This window comes from Urocampus carinirostris, chromosome 1, assembly GCF_059441175.1.
Source record: "Urocampus carinirostris isolate Australia breed hairy pipefish chromosome 1, RoL_Ucar_1.0, whole genome shotgun sequence".
Taxonomy (NCBI): Eukaryota; Metazoa; Chordata; class Actinopteri; order Syngnathiformes; family Syngnathidae; genus Urocampus; species Urocampus carinirostris.
The window spans coordinates 59,999,973-60,021,895 of record NC_142349.1 but is presented as its reverse complement, the minus strand read 5'-3'; the positions used below and the strand labels follow the sequence as shown (position 1 = coordinate 60,021,895).

Sequence of the window (21,923 nt, the reverse complement as noted above, 5' to 3'; positions counted from 1 at the left end):
GGTTCCCTGCAGGCCTTCCATGAGACCTGGCAAAATTCTATCACACATAGATACCCTACAGTTTGAAATAGATCGGGGGTAGGGAACCTATGGCACGTTTCTTTTCATGAGTACATAGTTGACTTTTAAAGTAGGTAAAGCGCTCGTCTTGGGATCAAGAGGTTGCAGGGTCAATTCCCGGCTCTCCCATGTTATATGTCGAAGTGAACTTGGGGAAGGCACTGAATCCCCAATGCCCCCGATAAGCAGATAGTTGCCTTGCATGGCTGACGCTGCTATCGGTGTGTGAGTGTGTGAATGGGTAAGTGTGAAGCACATTGTAAAGTGCTTTGGGAGGTCTTTAATGACTTGAAAAGTGCTATATAAATGCAGACCATTTACATTTTAATTTGATTTAAATCCAGACTTTAAATTGGCCACTCCAGAACTTTTTTTTTGAGTCTTTCCGAAGTGGACCTGTCGGTGTGTTTCAGATTGTTGTTCTGCTGCATGATCCAAGAGCGCTTGTGTTGAAGGGCACGAACTGATGGCCGAACGTTCTCCTTCAGGATGTTCTGGTAAACATCAGAATTCATTATTCCGTCAATCACATCAAGCTGTTCTGGTCCTGGGGCAGCAAAGCAGACCCAGACCATCACACTGCCACCACCATGGGTCATGGTTGGCTTCATAGTGTTTTTGTCAAATAATGTGCCAGACGTAACTGGTTGCTCACCTTCCAAAGAATTACATTTTTGACTAATGAGTCCACAGAAACCTTGAGGATAATCAAGATGCTTTTTGGCAAATTTGAGAGTGCCAGCAATCGTTTTCACGAGGAAACTCTCCCATAGATGCCATTTTTGGCCATTGTCTTTCTTATAGTGGGGTAATGAACACTGACCTTAACTGAGGCCACCGAGGTCTGCAGTTCCTTGGGTGTTTCTCGAGGTTCTTTTGTAACCTCCTGGATGAGCCGTCATCCCACTCTTGGAGTACGGTAATCTTTGTTGGTCGACCGCTCCTGGGAAGGTTTTCCACTGTTTCCAGTTTTTGCCGTTTGTGGATAAATCCTCCGACAGTGGTTTGCTGAAACCCTACAGCCAAATGGTTTTGTGACCCTTTCTATTCTGATTGATTTCAATCACTTTTTTTCCAATTTCTTCTGGAATTTCTTTGGGTCGTGGTATGTCAATCGTGTTCTTGAGATTTTGTAGCCTACTTAACTTTGTCTACCAACTTTAATTTAAGTGATTTCTTGATTCAATACAGGTGGTAGAAATTAATTTGGGTGTAGCTTGTGGAATTTAGCTCAGCTGTCCCAAAACTGTGGTTAGTCACAATTATTTTGTGATTTCACTTTGGCCTGTGGCCTTGTTAAATGGAATAAACATTTCCAAACTGCATTTTGTATTTCCTTGGGTTGTTTCTGTGTGGTATTAAAATTGGTTTAATAATTTGAAACCTTTGTGAGGGATACATATGCAAAATAAAACACGGAATTAAAACAGAGGACATATAACTTTTTTTGCATGGTCGTTTGTGTATTTTTGTTCATTATTTAAAATTTAAATAATTGATTTACATTTTAAATCAATATTTTTGTTTAAATTAATGAACTTTTTTTTACCACTAGGAGCTGCTAAATACACACTGTCTCTTTGACAGCGGGTTCCACTGTGTAAGTATGTAGAGCGAGTAGAACCACCCTTGTTTTCACCAAAATACACACACATAAAACAAAAAATACACATTCAAAAGTTTGCAATGTTATTAAACTTCAAAAGGTATTAGTAAACTTGACAATTCTTTTAGTTAGAATTGACGACACCCACTACAGAAATTAATGCAGTTTGTAATTGCAGTTATTCTTTTAAGACACATAATTCTCTTTTCACTTCATTCCTACACAATGATACACACGCCGCACACACTTGACATGACTATCATACTTTCTAACTATGAAATATGACTCAATTATAATACAACAAAGTTAAGTTAGCACAAAGTAAAATAAAAACATTAACTGGAATACATGAAATACTTTACTTGACGTCCAGCACTCTGCAATTGAATATGCCAAGTGTTTTTATCATCACTGAAGATGTTATCACATGATATCAAACCAGTTTACCACATTTAGCCAGAGGAAAAAAAGTGGGTTTGACAAACCAGTTGATCAACATATCGGAATGAGTTCAGTTGGGTCAACGGTGAATAAAATCTTTGAATGACTGCATACAGCACTATTCGTCTTGCGAGCAGACAATGTAACACACACCGATGTTTTTCGAATAAAAATGCAAAAAGCAATAATTGAAATATAAAGTTCTTTGCTACTAAAAAATGATCCACTTTAGAAATAATAACTATAGCTAAACAGAACACAAATGTAAACCTAAATATTTGGACGAATATGCTCAGGGAGCTTTTCCAGACCAGCTTTGGACGGAATGTTCATAACGAGGTCTTCTTTAAAAAGGAGTGAATGGTGTTGTCTTTTGCCCAATCTCCTACGAAGACATCTGGATTTTCTTGACCATATTGATTTCCTAAAGGATATGGAAAAAATATATCAATTTACAACAACATTTGCTTACTTTAACGAAGTTTCAGACTGTGGTTGTTTTTGTTATATAACTCATACAGTGGTTAAATATCTAATGCAGTGTTTTTCAACCCTTTTTGAACCAAGGTACACTTTTATTTATAAAAAAAAAAAAAAAAAATTAGAGGCACACAGTCCGACGAAAATGTTTGAAAATGAAGTTATGTCATATAAGAAGAAAATAATACTTAAATAAAAAAGAATGATGTGCTTTATTTATGTTGTTATTTATTACAGTGCAATCTTAAACCGCTTTGTTGAACAAATTAAGTTACTAAATGTACTGTGCTACCTCATGAGCAGATAATTTGTACATAAAAAGTATATAAAAATCTACTGCCACCTACTGATATGGATGACTATTACAGTCCCTCGTCTGAAGAGAGCAAAAATACTGAATAATGGCCTGATTTTTTGGGGGAGGATAAAATTGGGCAAATTCCAGCCGCACACCAGACAAGGTCTCACAGCACACTGGTTGAAAAACACTGATCTAATGTATCACTCCTACTAAAATAAAATATCTTATAGACATCAATCTTAAGCACAACGTGATAACAATTTAGCTTGATGCAGCATGCTGCATACCAGCTAGTAGTTAAACATTAAATATTCGTTGCAGTCAAGTTAAAATGAAACCAACAATGGTTAATGTTTAATCATACGTAAAATTGGAAATGATTTATTAAAATGTAATTCCAGGTGTTGTTGTGACTGAAAATGGCAGAAATATTTATTACTATGAGCCTTTGAAAGTGATATACTGAACTTTGTATAACCCAAAGCAACTGCCACCACTGCAAAATTGGGATTGGTTGACACTTTTTTGCTCTTGCCATAAAAGTGAATACGAAGTCCTTATCTTCAATTTCAGTTTACCAATCGATAAGTTTATGGATACGAGTTATAATAAGTGTATTTTGACACGGGCTTCACGACAGAATGAAAACGCTGTGAGTTGTCTCATCTGCGAATGACGTGAGATATGGAGACAAGACAGGGTTTAGTGGAAAGCCACAACTGTCAACCTAAATCCAATTATGGCTCACCTCAAGCAGCGCATCCCTCAAGTGCGCATAAGCATCTTCCAAGTTCTCGTTGATGATGACAACATCAAACATGTTGGGTTCTTTACCTGTGCAGGAGTACAAATGCGTTAATGTCGTGTTTGATTGAATCTGAAGCTACAATGTGGTTGTTTGGAACAGTGTTAAATTTTAAAAAGGTATAGATTAACGTGGAAAAGAATAAAATGATCGGAAAGTTGATCATTAGGATAGCTCCTAACAAGGGGTGACACCACGCTGCCTCTCAGTTAGTCTTGGTTCTGTAACTACAACCGATCAGTGCCATGTGCTGCATCATAATCTCCAATATTTAGTGGGATATTAAGATATTAAGAAATTGCCAATAAAAAAAAGCACTTACTTAACTCAATGTCAACCCTGGCGGCCTGCAAGCGCCTCTGTAGGCTCTCTTCTGACTCTGTTTTTCTGTCCCTCAGACGGGCTTCCTGAAAATTATGCAAAAAGGATCACAAGTAAATGGATAAATAGATACATGTACGGTTCACGTTGCATCAGGAGAGAGATCCAGCATTAAAACGGCCAGATTTCATGTGGTTTACTCATGGCAAGCCCTGACAAACTTTCAACCCTGCGGCTTATTCAGTGATGGGGCCAATTTATGTAATTTTTCTAACGGCCACCAGCGGCGCTCGAGTACAAAAGGTAGGATTTGGACCGGTAGAATATATGCGCAGAGGAAGACTGCAACTTCTTAGCTTGTGCACAAATTAAATTAGCGTAGACATATCCTCATCATGCAAATTGCAAAAAGAAAGGCACATGGCGCAATTTTCAAGCTAAACGCAATCGAGCAGTCCGATGAAGAAGGAAACAGAGCTACTGCACGTAAACTTTACTTTGCGAGCGTGTTGCTAGCGTGTTTTTGAATGAGGGAACGTGGGACTACGTCTATATGACAAAGTCTCTTTCCCATACTGAAGGAAGCCGACTTTGATGACGTCAGTTATAAGGTGATAAATGAGGACGGTCTACCGTGGTTTCTACATGTACGGTATAATTTTTTTAACAGACCCGTTTACTGTGTCGCGAGCGTGTTCCTAGTAGCATTTTGCTACCCTTCACAGGCACGGTTTGGGATGAAAGTTATAATATTATTATTAAAGCTTTGAAAACTCTCTTGGTGTACAGTCTTTCTTTGTAAATATGTGTAACCGATGTATAATATGTATTTGCAACTGTATATTTTTGTAATGTATTTATTTTAGAAACTTATTCTGATATGTTTTGCACGGGCAAATGAGAAAGAAAGGGCGGGGCAAACGCGGGCTGACGGGAAGTGGAGTAAAGGTGAGACGTGTTTGTGGACGCGGCCGACAATAGAGGATATATATTTTTCCCACCCTTACCTTTGGAAATATACACTTTTTTCCTTGGATTACTTTCAACGGGCACCCGGACTCTGCAGGTCTGCATCAAATCTTAAGTACCGGTATCATTTTCCGTTCATTTTGCCGGCTGTGATTTTTGGACTGTGTCGGGTATGGCTTATTTAATATACAGGTGCGGCCTATGTATGTACAAAACCGGTTTTCCTCCCGAAATGTGGTGGGTGCGGCTTATAATCAGGTGCACTCTATAGTCCGTAATTTACGGTACTAATGAGTGATAATTATAGCCAAAGGCGAGTTTCAGTATTTTCAATGTTTTGAGTTTTTAACTAGGCCTGGATGACATTTTCAATGTTTTTAACACTTAAAATTTAATGAATATTGCACTTGCCCTGTATGTTTAAAAAATAAAATAAAGAAATACAGGGCAAAAATGATTGTGATGAAAAACAAATTTAAAAAGATTTTATGCTAAAATTTCCTATACTTACTTTCAGAATCTTTGTGGGCCAGATCGAGTGCACTTGCTGTATTTATAGCCTGCACGCTATAGTTATAGCACCCGTGCCCTGCTGGATGCATATTACAACATTTTGAAGGTACGTGTGATATGTAGAAGGTTTACATGGACATTTTTACGAGGATTTAGTAACGGGGCACCAAAAAGACAATGTTACTGTTGTGATTTAGTATTTTTACATTTAATAATCCTGTGTAGCGTAGAGGGAAACGAACAATAGATGTTCTTTTATATTATTGTGATTTTATGACATGACAGAACCATGATAACAGACGGCCTCCTGCATCAAGTTTTTCTTACCAGGATATCCAAAGATGGAGGCTGGATAGAGATGTAAATGGGATTGAGGTCAGTCTTCTTGATGTTCTTCACCCCTTGCATGTCGATGTCGAGTATGCAAATGAGGTTACGTGCCTTGACGGCCTGCACGGCCGCTCTGCTTGTCCCGTACATGTTCCCGGAAAACTCTGCGCTCTCGATAAATTCGCCCCCGTCAATGGCCTCCTGCATGGCTTCTCGGGTGACGTAGTGATAATCTGAAAGACCCGGCAAGGAGGTCTGGTCACTTGTTGATAGTCACGTCACATAACGTATACTCAAGTAGAATCAAATTAAGAGGTACCTTTGCCATTTTCTTCTCCTGGTCGTGGGTTCCTTGTAGTATCTAGATTAAAATAGACGAAAAAAAATACATGTGTTGACTTTTTGTGTTATAGAAAAACAAATAATATCTTTATTCATTATGGAAGTTAGAAATGACTAAGTCGGTCAAATGTTGTAAGTAAAGTACACGTCTTTAAGTAGCCCTTTGTAATTCACCAAAAAGAAAATAACTTTCAGATTACAGTGTTTAAACAATGGCTTGACTTTTTTTTGAGGTTGTGTAAAAATTGTAATTACAAGCATTATGTTTGGGCCGTACTTAGTTGAAAAAGTGGCAGGGAGCCACAAGAGAGTGCCAAAGGAAGTATGACAGTAGCAGCTCTAAAGCCGCTTGCACACGAAAGCATATTTTTATCATTTTTCTTGGTGTTTATTGGGAGTGGCTTGACACGAAACCTCACCAAAAACATTACCAGAGGCCTAAAATACTACTGTGTGAATTTTCACGAAAATTGGTTCAGCTATTTCAGAGACTATAACCCACATACAAACACACATGAACGCAAATAAAGATTTACATGATAGTCTAGACTAGTTAAGAGTAGATTCCGTGCTGAAAATTCCACCGAAGCAAATTGCTCAAGATGCCTTTTTTCTAGCTCTGCCCACTATACTAAATTCCAGTTACATTACTAACTATTGAAAGCCACTTTACGCGACAAGTTCAACCAGTTTGGCACAAGCCGTGTCGAGTGAAAATTATATACTGTACAGCTTTCAAATAGACAAAAGTAGTAAATATTTACCGCATTTTCCTCACTATAAAAGCGTACTGGATATAAGACGCACCCCAAAAAACAATCTTGGATTTTTTTATATATAAGGCACATTGATTTAAAACTACAGTAAGAGCTACCGCATTTGTATTTTATACACTTACACTGTATATTACAATGATTGTTCAAGAAAAATATGCCGCCGACCGAAATTGCGAAATATTGTATCAAACCAGGGTCGAGGCAGTGAGAGTGCCAAAACCCTAGTATACAGATGACATACGAAAAGACATTTGATTTTATCTCATTATCACACTATATTTACTTGCAGTGCTATAAATTAATGTTAGAGAAAAGAGGAATCAGAAAGTCGTCCTGAAAGATATAAACTTCCATGATTCAGACTTTGCGGTACAACAAAACTACCTCATGTGGGTTGTTTTATTGTTGATAAATTGAAACAAAAACCCGCTCAAACAAAATAACTTCCTAAACGCCATTCCTCTATTTATATTGGTTGTGCTAATCAGAATCACATGAGCGGATTTAACAAATCCTGGAAAACTAAGTAGGCTGCAGGGTCATCCTAATCCGAAATCCAACCAGCCAGTGGATCGTACTAGTTTTCACTTAAACAAGAGACATGTTTTGAATATAATAGAGGAATCTAATCTATTTTGAAAAATAAAATGTACACAACATGTTTCAAACTCTTTAAAAGGGGGGGAAGGTGAATTAGTTACGTGAGACGCTGAATCCGAAAACACCGCTGTATTCTTTCATGAGTTTCTTGAGCAGAGTGCTTTTTCCTGCCCCGGATGGGCCGGATAGCACCACGGGCCTGGGTCCAGCCATAGCTAAAAAAAAAGAAAGAAAAGAAAAAGAGTGAGCAATCGAGAATAGTGAGTCTTGGTAAACCGGTGACACAGTGGAATTTCAGATGAGTCATGAATTTACTGTGGAAAAAGCAATTAACACAGCACCCTTGAGGAGTAATTATGCCGCCATAATGCTTGCGGGAGCATAAACAACTGCTAAAACCAATTATATACCAGCTACCAATTTCATATTGAAATGTAATGCTTTGGTTACACTGCAATATGTTCCATTTACTATGAGCAGGGTTGGGTAGGGTTACTTTAACTTGATCACGGTACTTTCAATTACTTTTGGACTACTCCAATACCAAATATGCTAATAAAAGACAAAAGAAACTAAATATGAATAAAATTACTAAATTTTGTGCAGGCTTGGGGAGTAACGGAATACATAGAACGGCAAAAATGATGTTGGCGAGCTCTTTGGATTTATTTTCATTTTGTTTCTGTCGCATTTTATGTTAGTTTAGATCAAAGTCAGGAGAGAACGCTTACCACGTGTTGTGAGTCATAATTTTATTCATATTTAGTTTATTTTGTCTTTTATTAGCATATTTGGTATTGGAGTAATCCAAAAGTAATTGAAAGTAATCAAGTTAAAGTAACACTACCCAACCCTGACTATGAGTCACGCATTAATCATGAAAAAGCGTATTTACTCTGCCTTACATGTAAGTAAGCTCACAGCTAGATAAATCAAGCCAGCGGAGTCAGACAAACAGGGCAGGGCTATGTTGACTTGCAGCCTCAGAAAAACGCTTTAACATTTTATGGAGGGGATGACTAATAAAAAACTAGAAATTAGGGATTAAAACCACTACATGTAGTCAAGATCCTGAACAGATTGCTGTACTTACGTCTTTTTTCAAGAGGGCTTTGATTAGTACCAAATCGTCCACATGATAGCTGACATGCAGAAATCTTCAACACACAGTAGTTTAGAAAAAATACAAAATCTGAATTTAAAAGCCATCTTGTTTCCAAGTGATCACAATGGAGGCTGGTTGTGTTTGCAGGTGCAAATGACAAGAGCCCTCTATAGTCTCGTCCCTTAAAGGGCCAGGGACCTCCTTTTTATTTTTATTTTAACTCATGTTGATGATTCATCCATGTATTTCGGCACAGATTCCTACAGCCCACGGTGTACAAAAACAACTACTAATTGATATACACTAACTTGTGTGGTATGATACCTGTAATATATATTAGTTTCATACCACACAAGTTAGTAATGCCAACTATCCGTACATGCAATAAAAAAAGAATAATTGAGCCTACTAATATTTAACAACATAGCATTTTGGGGATCTCTAAATGTCTTATGGGAATATCCATTTTCCCCATTTAAAAAAACATGTCATCAAATCATAATATGTTCAAAACATTGATCATAATCACCACACCAAAAGTAGCTTTTTGATATTAAAAAAAACTTTTCACTTGCAATTTTAATGACGTATTTTGTAAACGCATGGAAAAAAAACGATGTTGTAATTTTACATATATTTTCTCTCTCAATTTGGTCGCTTCTCTATTGAGTCTTGACACCTCTCTTGAAATTGCAAGAAAAATGATGTGCCAAATCTAAAACAAACCATACAATACACATGCTGTTACCAGACTGCATATAACAGAACCAGAATCCAAATCGGATAACTTGATTGGCGTCGGCTGACTCCCATAAGGTCATGTGAAGATTTATTTGAAACGGATGGCCAGAATGGAACAATGAGTTTGTGTGTACTGTAAACATACACGGTGCACGAATAGTAATCGTCAGAAAATTCATGTCCGATGCATTGTTCGAATTAATTGTTGCAACTAAGTTACGTTTAGGCTTTACAAGTCAGGCACTTGGACTTCCTGAGACCCAATATTTGATCTTCCTTGATTTCATTGACTCATATCGTGCACTATAGGTGCCAAAACAAATGCTGACAAGTACAAAATGCACGCATCGAAAGTACTTATAAACCGATTCGTCAACGTGTGACTTCCGAGCAACGTGCAAATAAGAAAGCAAATGGAGCAAGTCGGATGTGATTAGCCTATTATCGAATCAACACACAAAAATAAACATTAGGGTGATGCATCTCGATGGCAACCGTTGCTACGGTACACATTAACTACCTGGAAAAGAGAACAAACATGAGTGTTCTTCCTACCTGAGTAAAGCCGGGCGAAGTATCGCATATACATTAGCGATTATTTGGACGTGACCTCCTTGTGAGGACGTCCTCGAGGAATTGTGATCCTTCTCAGGCTGAGCTCCTTCGCTTCAAAAGCCATTCTGCGCTGACGTCGTCACTCTACGTCATCTTTACGCGACAAATCCGATAAACAACCTGCGTCATAGGCGGTGCGCACGTTGATGTACGCTGATAGAAGCTCTCTTTATCGTTTAAAAATGTTTCAACGTTTATATTAAATAACGAATGAAACCCCTGCGGCAACTGTAGCTGTAGAAAAAGGGGTTTCGGTGACGTGAAGAGTCGTAATTTACTTAACTATTAATAGAGATATTATTGTGTACGTTTTAACTCACTTATATTAACCGTACATAATCATATTTAAAAATACTAGAGAGGAAGTAGCACCGTAAACTCGGGGAAATAATCGGGAAAACCCCTGGACGTGAGACTACGGGGGCGCTAGCTAACGTGAAGCTAAAAGCTAACAAGCTCCATTCGATACACCGGTTGTCTTTTCAAAACGAAAGTTCAAGATGTTCGGTTCTTCGAGAGTCGGAGGTTCCCGAGGAGGTCAGGATCAATTCAATTGGGATGACGTCAAAGTGGACAAACACCGAGAGAATTATTTGGGTGAGTGTGCACAATGCTAACTACAAGCGTGTATGGCCTAGCGAGTCAGTACATGCAGGCAACGAGAAAAATCAAAACGTAGCGCCTCTGGTGCGTTTTGTTTGTCGTTGTCTTACCTTGAGCTACTGTGTCCTTCATCACACAGATCCTTGATTGCTTGTTTTCGTGTGTGTTTAGTCCCGTGTGCCTCTTATCATCGCCCACCACAAGTTGATCCACGTAGACGCTGCGCTGTCAGCCCCCCTTTTAAACTATGTCAACACGAGGCCCGCGTGGAAGGCGTTTTCTAAATACAGCCCTCTGTTACCCTAAAATAACTCAAATTTTTAACCACTTTGAAGTTATCTTGTATTCAGGTTATTTGTACATATTTTTAAGTTTTGGTGGCTCAAATTTAACACCCAGGACAAGTTGTCCAACAAATCTAAATTTATTTGTGAAGCAGTTTTCATCCTTTCAAAGTTTGCATCAAAACATTGTGTACAATAAGACAATGCAATCCCCTGCCTTTCCTCGCCCCAACAACCGGGATCACCAAATACAGAAGCACACAATGGTAAAAATCAATGTGAAAAAGGAATAATAAAATAATAATAATGATCCGAATATAATTATAAAATAAATACAAATATGGCAGCACACAGACCAACCATGTGAGAAAAGGCACATCCGCTATGATAGGGATGGCAGCAGATGGCCTCAGGAAAGGAAGTATATTGTGCTTTCAGGAATTCCAATTATCAATATCCATCCATTATCTGCACCGCTTAGCATCAGTAGGGTCGCGCGTGTGCTAGAGCCCATCCCAGCTATCTTTGGGTAGTGGGAAGGGGACACCCTGAACTGGTTGCCAGCCAGTCGCAGGGCACACAGGATAGACAATTCGCTCGCTCATTCACACCTAGGGACAATTTGGATCAAACTCCACACAGGAGGTTCGATCTCATGACCTCAGAACTGTGCCACACACGTGCTAACCACTGCGCCGCCGTGCTGCCCATTATCAATATTATGTACGAAATTACTACACAACTTTAGTTGTTAATGTACTCGTGTCTTTCCCGGCCTTTAATAAGATTGGCGCAGAGCACCAGATTTCTTTAAGATTTTCCAGCTGGGTCAGATCTGTTATAAAAGTAATTTATTACAAATAAATAAACATTTCAAATTCGGTTGTGTTCTGCCCGTTCAATATGTTCCGAAATTTGTGTGGGGTGCTCGGTGCTCTGCAGTGGACAGGAGGATTTTAAAGGCCCAAAAGATTACCGGCTGCCCCCTTCTCAGCCCTGAGGACATTGCCAGCTCTCGCTAACTCAGCATATCCAAATAGACCCTGAAAGGCACATTACATTCCAGCAACCACCTTTTCAAACTGTTTCCATCAGGCAGACGGTTCCCACAAGGCCCGAACGAACAACTGAGCTTCTTCCACAAAGCTATCAACACATTATCAGTTTTAGAACACAGTTTTGCAATATCCTGGTTTTGTACAATTTTTAAATATGAATACTTCATATTAGAGGTGTTTACTTTATTTTTTATTATTCATTATTTTGTTATACTATATATTTGCCAACTGGGGTGCAACCCTAATTTCGCTGTGCCAACACACCAATAAAAAAAGTGATTCTGATTCTGCTTCGTTCTGTATTATCCCAAAAAATCAAATAAAGACTTCATAACATTTTGTAAATTAAATTTGTTGAAATTGAACTTTTCAACCAAAAAAGATGTCTTCTTTAAAAAGTTAAAACAAAGACCTTTTAATACAGTTTTTCAAAAAGAGATTTGATTGTAAATCATAATATTCAGATATCTTGATCCTTTGCCTGAAATTAATGATTTGCATATTTGAATTTTATTGTAATTATAGTATTACTACTAACAACAGGGTTTTTGTCACGGTTTTCCATTACATCTCTACTAAAAGAATCATATTTCTGTATTTGTCTTAAGAGGCATGTTTAGGTGAATCAGCTTTTTAAAGTCTTTGGCCAGTTGAGAATGCAAATCCTCACGAATATCATCCATTCAACTGCCTGTGAGAATTCAAGTGTTATTTCTTCTCTGCAGGAAATTCTCTCATGGCTCCAGTGGGTCGATGGCAAAAAGGTAAAGACCTGACGTGGTACGCCAAAGACAAAAGCGGAAAACCCCGGACAAAAGAGCAGGAGCTAGCTGCTGTCAAAGCTGCAGAACATGACGCATTGATGGCTGCCTTGTAAGTGTGCCATTCATGAAAGTCCATTTGGCAATGTAGGAGATTGTGGGTTCTAACTCACTGTCATTGTTAATGTAGAGGTCACAAGGTTATAAAGAGACAGCCTACTGGACTGACCAAAGAGGTAAAGGATCCCAACTTGTTTTCTTATAAGTTTTAGATATCTCTAAACTCAAATGGTTGATATTCCCACAGGATTTGGCAGATATTTGTAGAAGGGATGAGGATGATGGGGAAGAAAGGAACGTTGATCGTCTCTCAGGATTGGGGAGCTCCAGGTGATGTTTTGAATTTAGTTTGCAAATATTTTACTGTAGAAACTTGGCAATTTTATTTTCTGTGCTATTAATAATGTCGTTCTTGTTATTCAATTTAAACAAACAGCTCATTCCTATTAAAGGAATTCTAAAACATACAAAAGGTGGAAAAAATACCTTATTTTTGCATACAGTATATGTCATCGGGGGCAGCGCAGTGGTTAGAGCATGTGCGGCCCAGTTCTGAGGTCATGAGATCGAACCTTCCTGTGTGGAGTTTGCATGTTGTCCTCATGCTTGCGTGGGTTTCCTCCAGGCACTCCGGTTTCCTCCCACATCCCAAAAACATGCACGTCAGGCCTGTCCGAATGGTCCCTAGGTATAAATAAGCAAGCGAGTTGTCTGTTTCTGTGTGCTCTGCGTCTGGCTGGCAACCGGTTCAGGGTGTCCGCTGCCCACTGCCAGAAGATAGCTGGGATGGGCTCCAGCACCCCCGCGACCCTACTGCGGATAAGCAGTGCAGATATTGGATGGATATATGTCATTGGTATATTCCAGTTATTTTCCGAGATAATGGATTTTGAAGATAGTGTGTCTGATCTTGGACTTTATGAGCTCTGGCGTTATTTGAAGCACACCAGCACCCTAACAAGCCAGTCATCATTTTAGTTTACATGTTAACTACAGTAGTCGAAAAGGTTTTGAGCGTTTTAAGCCAAGTTTTGGTATTTTTTTGTGAAGCATGCCTTGGCGTTGTGTCACAGGTGCAGCAATGGCTAAAATAACACACAGAGAGCTAACAGCCCTAAACTGGCCGGGACACGGCTGGCTCGCCGGGACCGCTCGGCGGAAGAACGAGAGGTGGGCTGACTGAAACCATGCATTGAGCAGCAAGGATAACCGTGAGCCAACGGCAAAAGAACGATTAAGCAAGAAACACGAAGCCAGCTGTTCGAAAAAACAATGAGCGCGGCAGCCAAGCCAGCTAGCTGACTCTTATTGGGGCTAACCTAGACCCGCACGCGAATGGGGAGCTATCTTGACAATATTATATCAATTGCAACACACACGGCCAAAAACACGAAAGGAAAAGTCACACATACCTAAGAGGATACAAAGGCAAAAACGGAACGCACACTGTACAAGAAGGCAGATAAATTTACTGCACAAAGCTAGAAATTATCAAAGCAAGCGCCTCGGACAAAACAGTCAGAAGTCCCCCAGTGACAAAATAAGCAAAGTTCCAAATACTCCAAGAAAAAATGAGCGCTGTCCATTTGCTGATTACTACAATCTCCGTCTGTTTTTCAACGTGACACGCCATTGTTTTGGTTCTCTATGTCTTCCGGTGGCGTCACAGCTCTTGGGATATGAGATCTACTTTGAAAAATAATTTCTTGAGATATTTTGAAACATATCTGCATGATTGTGGGGGAGGAACAATACACGTTCTATGCCTATTTGGAAAAAAATGGTGTCTTTCGTAATCCCTTTAAGTGTAATTATTAACGAGTGTGTTTTGATTTCTCTTTGCAGCGCCGGCTCACGGAAAATAGTCCTCTCCCAAAAGGAAAAGGAAGCTGTAAAAATGGGCCTGCCAGTTTTTACGGTAAAACCTCGTGTGAAGAATGACACATATTTCAGATTTATTGCAAAACGATTTAAAGCTGAGTTAATAGGAATTATGAATTGTGTCAGGGCAGTTAATGTAATTATATCCACATATTCATATTTACATTAGACACTGCTTTGTACAAATCAGTAAACTAATAACTCACAACTGAGTAACCAATGAAATTGAGTCTAAACTTTAAGGGGTTCCACAATGTATATTTTTACATCTGGGATGGCTCATTAGTTGCAATGTTGTGCAACTGCTTGGAGCATTAGGGGAGTTAAGTATTTCGCATCTTGCTACTTTCAGCACCACAAGACTACAAATCGTCCAGAAACCTCAACAGCGAAAACAGCAGAGATTGTGGAAAAAGAAGACGTAGAGCAACGGTGAGTAACCAACAAGACCTACAATTGCATTACAGATGCTTCCCTACTTATGACCGTTAAACTTATGTATAACGGTAGATACGAAAATTTTTTGGGGGGATGTCGAAAAATATCCAGACATGGCTGTGAGTTAGATTTTTTTATTGTGTGCCCCTTTTTCCGGGTACAGGACATTACTATAGTGCTTTTTTTCCGCCGCTACCGGCGTAGTGCGCTGTGAGAGGTCACCCATAATCCAGCCGAAAGTAAAAAATAATCTGCTTCCTCTTTCTAGTTCGTATGTAAACATGCAGTGCTACGTGTACTGAATCTCTAGCGCGCTCAGAACTTCGAAGTTTTTATTGTTTAATATCTCGTGCATCCAATCAATATGGTTTGTGTAAAGAAGGGGCGAGCCGTTTCTTTTGAAATGAAAGTGGAATAAAAAAAGCTTGATGCGATTGAAAAAATGGTCGGAATGCTTTTTTATTGGCTACTTTTTACCACGGAGGAGGAAGGCGACTAATTCTTGAAGCTTATCTTCCAAAAGTAATTTAAACTCAACTTTATTTATCTTTAGAGAGCATATTGTTTTTTGAAATTTTTATTTTTTAGTACAAAACCTTCCAGGTTACTTATACAAGCCTTAAACATACTTAAACCTTAAACATGAAAAATATAGCACTGAAGCAACTTACGAACAAATTCAACTTACGAACGATCGTCCGTAACCTATCTCGTTCGTAAGTCGGGCAGTGTCTGTATAAAACTAATATACACACAAATTGCAGTGTATCAAAATCTGCTGTGTATGCAATCGCCTTTACAGTGAAGACGGACTTTTAAATGCAGGTGTTATTATTTTGCATGTGCACCTGAAGCAGATATCAGTTGGCTACAAACATATTTTTCCTTTTCATCTTTTCAGGCATGAGACCAAGAAGAAAAAGAAAGAAAAGAAGAGTAAAAAAGAGAAAAAGAAGAAGAAGAAGCGAAAGAGAAGTGACTCATCCTCCTCGGATTCTGATGACGACAGAAAGAGGTAGGTTAAACAAACATCCCGTTTCCAGGCATTTTGTGCTATTTCTATCTACTATTGATTATTATCAAATCATGTTCACGTTTGTAATAATTAGGACGCCTTTCACTAGAGGGCGCCAACACATTGGTGGCTGCAACCTCAAGACACTTAGCGCTATGGTGGTTGGGTGGGTGGATCCCTTAACCACTAGTGTCGTAGGGGCACCATTTTCTGTTGTGTACCTTGGGCAAGTACAGCCTGATGGTGCCTAGCCCTCTCAAGGCCAACAAATGTTTCCAGACTGTTTGGAATTGAACAATGAGTGTGAGGCTCTCCATTAAACTTGACTTTTTTGAGGTTAAATTAAAAACATTTTTTACACTGCTGGCGTAATTGACATTAAATAGTAAGAATTTAAAAATCAACTAGGGGATTTCCAGTTGCAATATACAAAAAAAACAGTACAAATAAGTATTATTTCTGGGGTTAAACATGTATATGCTTGTTGTTAAAGAATAGGCCTTAAAAAAAGAATTTATTTTATTTTTTCATTGAGATGAGTTTCAGTAAAATAACATGCATGGTACGTGTAAACAATATTGGAAAATTACGTTTCGAGATTAAAAAGTCTTAATCGAATAGCAAATGATCTCGAATTTCTCGATTCACCTGATTTTTATTTTATTTTTCACTCATATGAATAGGCAACTAACAATATCAGGCATACATTTTCGTCTTATCGTCCTTGATATACGGGTATTTGGCAAGTCATTGCAGAATAAGATATAATTTTTTTGATAATTTTGCTGTTTGGGGCAAGCGTTTCACATTTTCAGTTTCCCCAGAATTCCCCGTATCTCTAAAATCGTCCATAATTTTAAGCGCATTAAAGGGAACTGCTATACACAAATTAGGGTGTAAAAAATGTTATTACTACGTTCCGTATTGAGAATACTGTTGGTGTAAGACTTTCTTTATCGGCAACACTGACCAACTTTTTATTGTCAGTCCTTTGAGACATTTTTGTGATTAAGGGCTATATAAATAAATTTGACTTGACTTTACTATTGGGGACGAGCGAGTACCGAAACCCAGGTATCGGCTTTTTTATTGAATTGGTACTCGCAAGCCTACCTATTCGAAGCCATTTAAAAATTATGAGCCTGAAATTGAATTATTTGTTGATTCACTTTAAATAAATGCATTATAATGTGGGAAAAAAAACCTTTTTCCCAAGGAAAGGTAATTGTAATGTTATCAGTGTGTAGTATTGTTATTAATTACTTCTTAAGATTTTTGGCATCTTTCCAAGAAAATTGTATTGATCGCACCTAGTTTTTTTCAGTACAACCAACATGACTTAAATGAACTTAAAACATAAAGTGCATCAAAATTTGAATCGTAAACTGAAAAGTGTGCGCACTCCTGTTTTAGTGCCAGATTGGCGAACTAATGTTATGGTAAGAGATAATTACTCAGCCTCCCACTTTGGCGTGCTTCGTATGCTCTCTTTTATCCACGAACACACCTGTTTGATTGAGAAACCAATGTTATGATAAGAGCTAAAATGTCAGTTTCCGCCTGAATGTACTTCCCTAGAACAAGTTAACTACATTTTTTACGCTTCTCTTATTCATACACACGCTTTCCTACCACGAACATTTTTCTTAATATTATCAGAGATCTTTATTCACAGGCATGCCGGGACTGTGCTGTTAGCAGAGTTGTTGCTGTTTACTCTACTCAAACATTCTTCTTCCTGCAATATTGGCTCCGCCCACGGTCGCTTATCCAATCAGAAGGCACTGGGTGGGTAGCAGTGTACCCTCTAAGCTGCGCGCGTGCGCAATTGAGCACTGCTCGCACATTATCGGCGCACAAGCAAATCTAGCCAGCGCACAAAAATAAGGGCTCAAAATGACTAATTAAGAAGTGACTTAAGTCAAAGTTACAGTGCATGAAGGTAAAAATACACAGGTTCCCCTGACGCTGTGTCCGAAATGTGGTATTTTGAAGTCGAGTCGAAGTATAACCGGCTCTTTCGAGTCCTCTTCAGGTGGTTTTTGCTTCTTTAATCCCAACATGACCAAATATTATGTACAATTATGCACAAAATGACTTTAATGAAGGGGGGAATAGAACAAAAAAGAAAAAATACCAAAATTAAAAAGTAGTGAAAAGCTGAGAAAAAAAGGAAGAGAGAAAAAAAAGGAAAAATTTAGAAAAAAAACAGGAAAAAAATGAAAAGATAGAAATGTAGGAAAAAAGTAAATAGAGAACAAAAAGAAAAAAGAAACAGCTCGGAAAAAATAAACAATGAGACTTTTTTTAAAGGAATAAAAAAAAAAGTAGAAAAAAAACACGGAAAAAAGAAAAAGTTTGTGTTGCTTTAAAATAATTTCCAATTATATCAAGTGAATCTTGTTGCCAACATTGTACTTCCACTAAAAAATGCAATTAAGTACAGTTCTGTATCTTACAACCGACTAAAAAAGCCTCCCAAAATGTTGATATTATGCGACAAAATATATCCAGGGATCAGAATGGAGATTTTCATTTTCAGCTGAAATAGCCAGCGTCCAGGAATAAACCAGGGCGCCCCCAAAAAAAAAAAAAAAACCTGGGTTTTAGGCAATTTACTTGTCCAAAACCATGCTTATATTTATCATTTAAGTAACATTTTTAGAAGATTAAAATAATTTGCCCACATAACTGATTTTTTTGTAAATACTGCAAGATAAGTTCAAATGCAGTTCAGTCCCTGCAGCTTGTGCGACAATGCGGCCAATTTTTCTAACGGCCGCCAGGGTGCGCCAGAGCAATAAAGGTAAGAGTGAGACAGTCGGATTTTGAATTTGTTTGCTACGCAAGAGAAAAAGTGAAAAAGTCGGAATGCCTTTGGGGTTCAAAAACAGCGGAAATCCGCGGATCCGCGGAAAATTCTGATCCCTGTATATCAGGAAATAAAAAGAAATGGATATCTTGTGAAAGAATTGTAAGAACAAACGACGTTTGTAGGCCGTACAACCTTTGCAATAGTACATGAGTCAATTCATTCGAAAGAGAAAAATAATTTTGCATTGCCGGAAACTCAGCAAAATGTAACTTGATGTCAAGTTTTGGACATGTTTGATAATTAATTATCTTGCCACACTTGGGATTAGGGTTGCTCACTGTTGTTTCAAGCGCTGCTCACCGACTTTGTGTGAACGCTCAGACCCCTGGAAAATTTGAGGGAACATTGGTGGGTAGTGTCAGCGAAATAGAGAGGGAGAGAGAGACTCGGCTGCATCTGAGCCTAAATAACCCAGTTTTAAATATATTTAACCGGCCCGTCCAATAGATTAAAATGTCGACACCGGCAGCTGTCGAATTCCCAAATATCTGTGCCGATAATAGGTCGACCTCTAACACTGAGTATTATTACACTCAAGAAAAAGTTTTGAAAACTGACTCCAGTTGTAATGGGCAAAGTCAAGTCATGTTTATTTGTTTAGTAAACTACAGACTATTAAGACACCATCCCCTTAATTAAATCTACTGCAAATATATTTTTATAGATATTGAAATAATTCTATTAAGTTGATTCTACAGTCCAATAAAATTGTAGGATAATGTTTTTTTATATGCATAACAACATAAGTATTACATTTTTTTTGTAATCTCAACTCCTAATAAGCTATCACTGTGGCCAATTTAAGAAAGTAAATGCGAAGCCTAAGCATATTCTAAACCCCTTCGCCTGCTCGTATGAAAGTTGCATGAGAAAAAACTTACTATAAGAAAATTTTCCCCCAAAAAAGTCTTTTGTCGAACAAAAAAAAAATTAAACGCAACTCTAATACTCAATACAGAGATAGTAAAAATACAAACTCCTCTCTCTGAGGGCCAAAAACCAATCTGTAGGTTAGTCTGTTATTGTCCAACAATTATCCAATTTATTTAAAATAAATTTCATTTGCATTTTCAAATATATAGTTTTACAAAGTATAAAACGTGTCTTGTAAGTGCTGAAGCTATTTTTACAATATAATACAAGCAGCTGAAAAAATGGTTACGGTCCATAAAATGGCCCCCGCGTCGTAAATAGGACACCCCTGCTCTACATCAAATGAAAATGTATTTCATAGAATACTTCTGCAAAATGTCTGCCCCAGTCGTGGGTGAATCGCGATTTCCAAAAGGACGAGAAGCCACGATCCGATTACGCGCTGTCTATTGCTCTTCAGAGCCCGAAAGGACCACCACCGTCCTAATCCATCATACCACAGCCAGAGTGGAGCCAGAAGCCATGACAGCCATTCAAGGGGAGGACCAAAGACACAGCGCCAATCCCCACGCCCCCATCATCGAAAGCCGCGCCACCACACAGACAGCTCCGACGGGGGGTCGCCCGGCCCCCGTAACCCCTCGGCCCACAAGACGGCCCCTGGCCGTGCCGCACAAAGCCCAAGGCGACGCCACGACACAGACTCGGACTGAGCTCATGCGCCCCTCTGCCGCCCAGCCTCGCTCAGTCATAATAGTCCTTGACCGCGCCCTGAGATATCATTTACCTAATAGATGCTTGAAGGGCCGTTTTTGTCGATGGCCCTTTTATTACTGCGTGTTTTTATTTTTTGAACAACGATTAAACCACGAAATACCACTGAGACTTGATCTTTATTGTTGTTTTTTGGTCATATTAATAACTTCTCATCAAGAGCATATTTTTGGCATGGACTGAAGGGACGTGTCCCCACCAACACAGGGGAATAATTGTTATGTCCCCACCAATATGTTTACTTTAAGAAAATGTGCAATGTCATCATTGGTCCAAGAGCAATCAAATGGGATCACTTAAGAAATGTGCAATGTCCCAACCAATGTCAAGATCAAACTTAGGCCTTTGCCCCAAATGCAATGCAATTGTAATGTATTGCACACATAAAAGATTTAGAGGGGCGGCAGTAGCTCAGGAGGTAGAGCGATCGTTTTAGGATTAAGGGATCCCAGTTCGAATCCCGGCTTGTCCGTGTTACATGCCGAAGTGTCCTTGGGTAAGACACTAAACCCCACTACCCCCAATAAGCAGGTTAGAGCCTTACATGGCTGCACAGATCACAGCCGCTATTGGGAAATGTGAAGCACAATGAAAAGCGCTTTGGGAAGTCATTGACTTGAAAAGCGCTATATAAATGCAGATCATTTCATTTCATTTAGATATAAGTAATTTATTGTCGGGTATATTACGCACCCAGATTATAAAACAACCGCAGAAGCTAATAACCTACATTAACAGATGTCTTTGAAGGATGAAACTTTGGAAATGATCTTACTAAACAACATTATATTGTCAACTTAGTCTATGCTAAATCCCCCCTCTTAAAAAGTGGAGTGAAAAATATTATTTTTAGAGTGTGCATCCAGATCTAAATCTAATCTAAACTACTTTATAAATCCGGATTTGTGTGTGTATGTGACTCATAGGCTCCAAAACAACTGAACAGATTTTTGTGAAAAGTTACCAGGTGGTACTTAAGGCTTCAGCGAGTGTCTTTAGATGGGTTTAGTGTAAAGACACCCCCAATAAATACCAATAAAGATCTGGTTTCCTGTGCTCTGCTCTGGTGGGGTCTCTAATGGCCTTGGACGGCCAAATTGGGTACCGCAGCTCCTGTCCACTTACCACTCCAAGGAGTCAAATCCAATCTTTAATTGTCTCGGCAACGCTGGGCTATTTTGCTGTTTTTTTATTAAGAAAAGTAATACTTGCCTTAAAGGTGGCATGCAGAGTTTTATGTGTCCTTAAAAAATATGAAAATATTTTTTCTATTAGGTACGTATTAACATTTCCCAG

The 21,923-nt window shown here is 38.7% G+C and overlaps 2 protein-coding genes across 2 annotated transcripts; one reads left to right on the top strand and one right to left on the bottom strand.

The window, feature by feature from the left end:
• Window positions 1-1,814: 1,814 nt before the first annotated feature.
• On the bottom strand, window positions 1,815-10,638 carry guk1a (guanylate kinase 1a). Its single transcript, XM_088347189.1, has 7 exons — window positions 9,946-10,638; window positions 7,646-7,759; window positions 6,146-6,187; window positions 5,824-6,059; window positions 4,016-4,100; window positions 3,637-3,722; window positions 1,815-2,531 (listed from the first exon to the last, which is right to left on the bottom strand). Exons 1-7 carry the CDS (start codon window positions 9,977-9,979, stop codon window positions 2,493-2,495), a joined length of 636 nt encoding a protein of 211 aa, XP_088203315.1. The 5' UTR covers window positions 9,980-10,638; the 3' UTR covers window positions 1,815-2,492.
• On the top strand, window positions 10,088-20,736 carry c1h1orf35 (chromosome 1 C1orf35 homolog). Its single transcript, XM_088347175.1, has 8 exons — window positions 10,088-10,602; window positions 12,676-12,823; window positions 12,902-12,947; window positions 13,019-13,101; window positions 14,617-14,689; window positions 15,005-15,084; window positions 15,992-16,105; window positions 20,314-20,736. The coding sequence occupies exons 1-8, from the start codon at window positions 10,506-10,508 to the stop codon at window positions 20,564-20,566; spliced, it is 894 nt and encodes a 297-aa protein (XP_088203301.1). The 5' UTR covers window positions 10,088-10,505; the 3' UTR covers window positions 20,567-20,736.
• The last annotated feature ends 1,187 nt before the right edge of the window (window positions 20,737-21,923 follow it).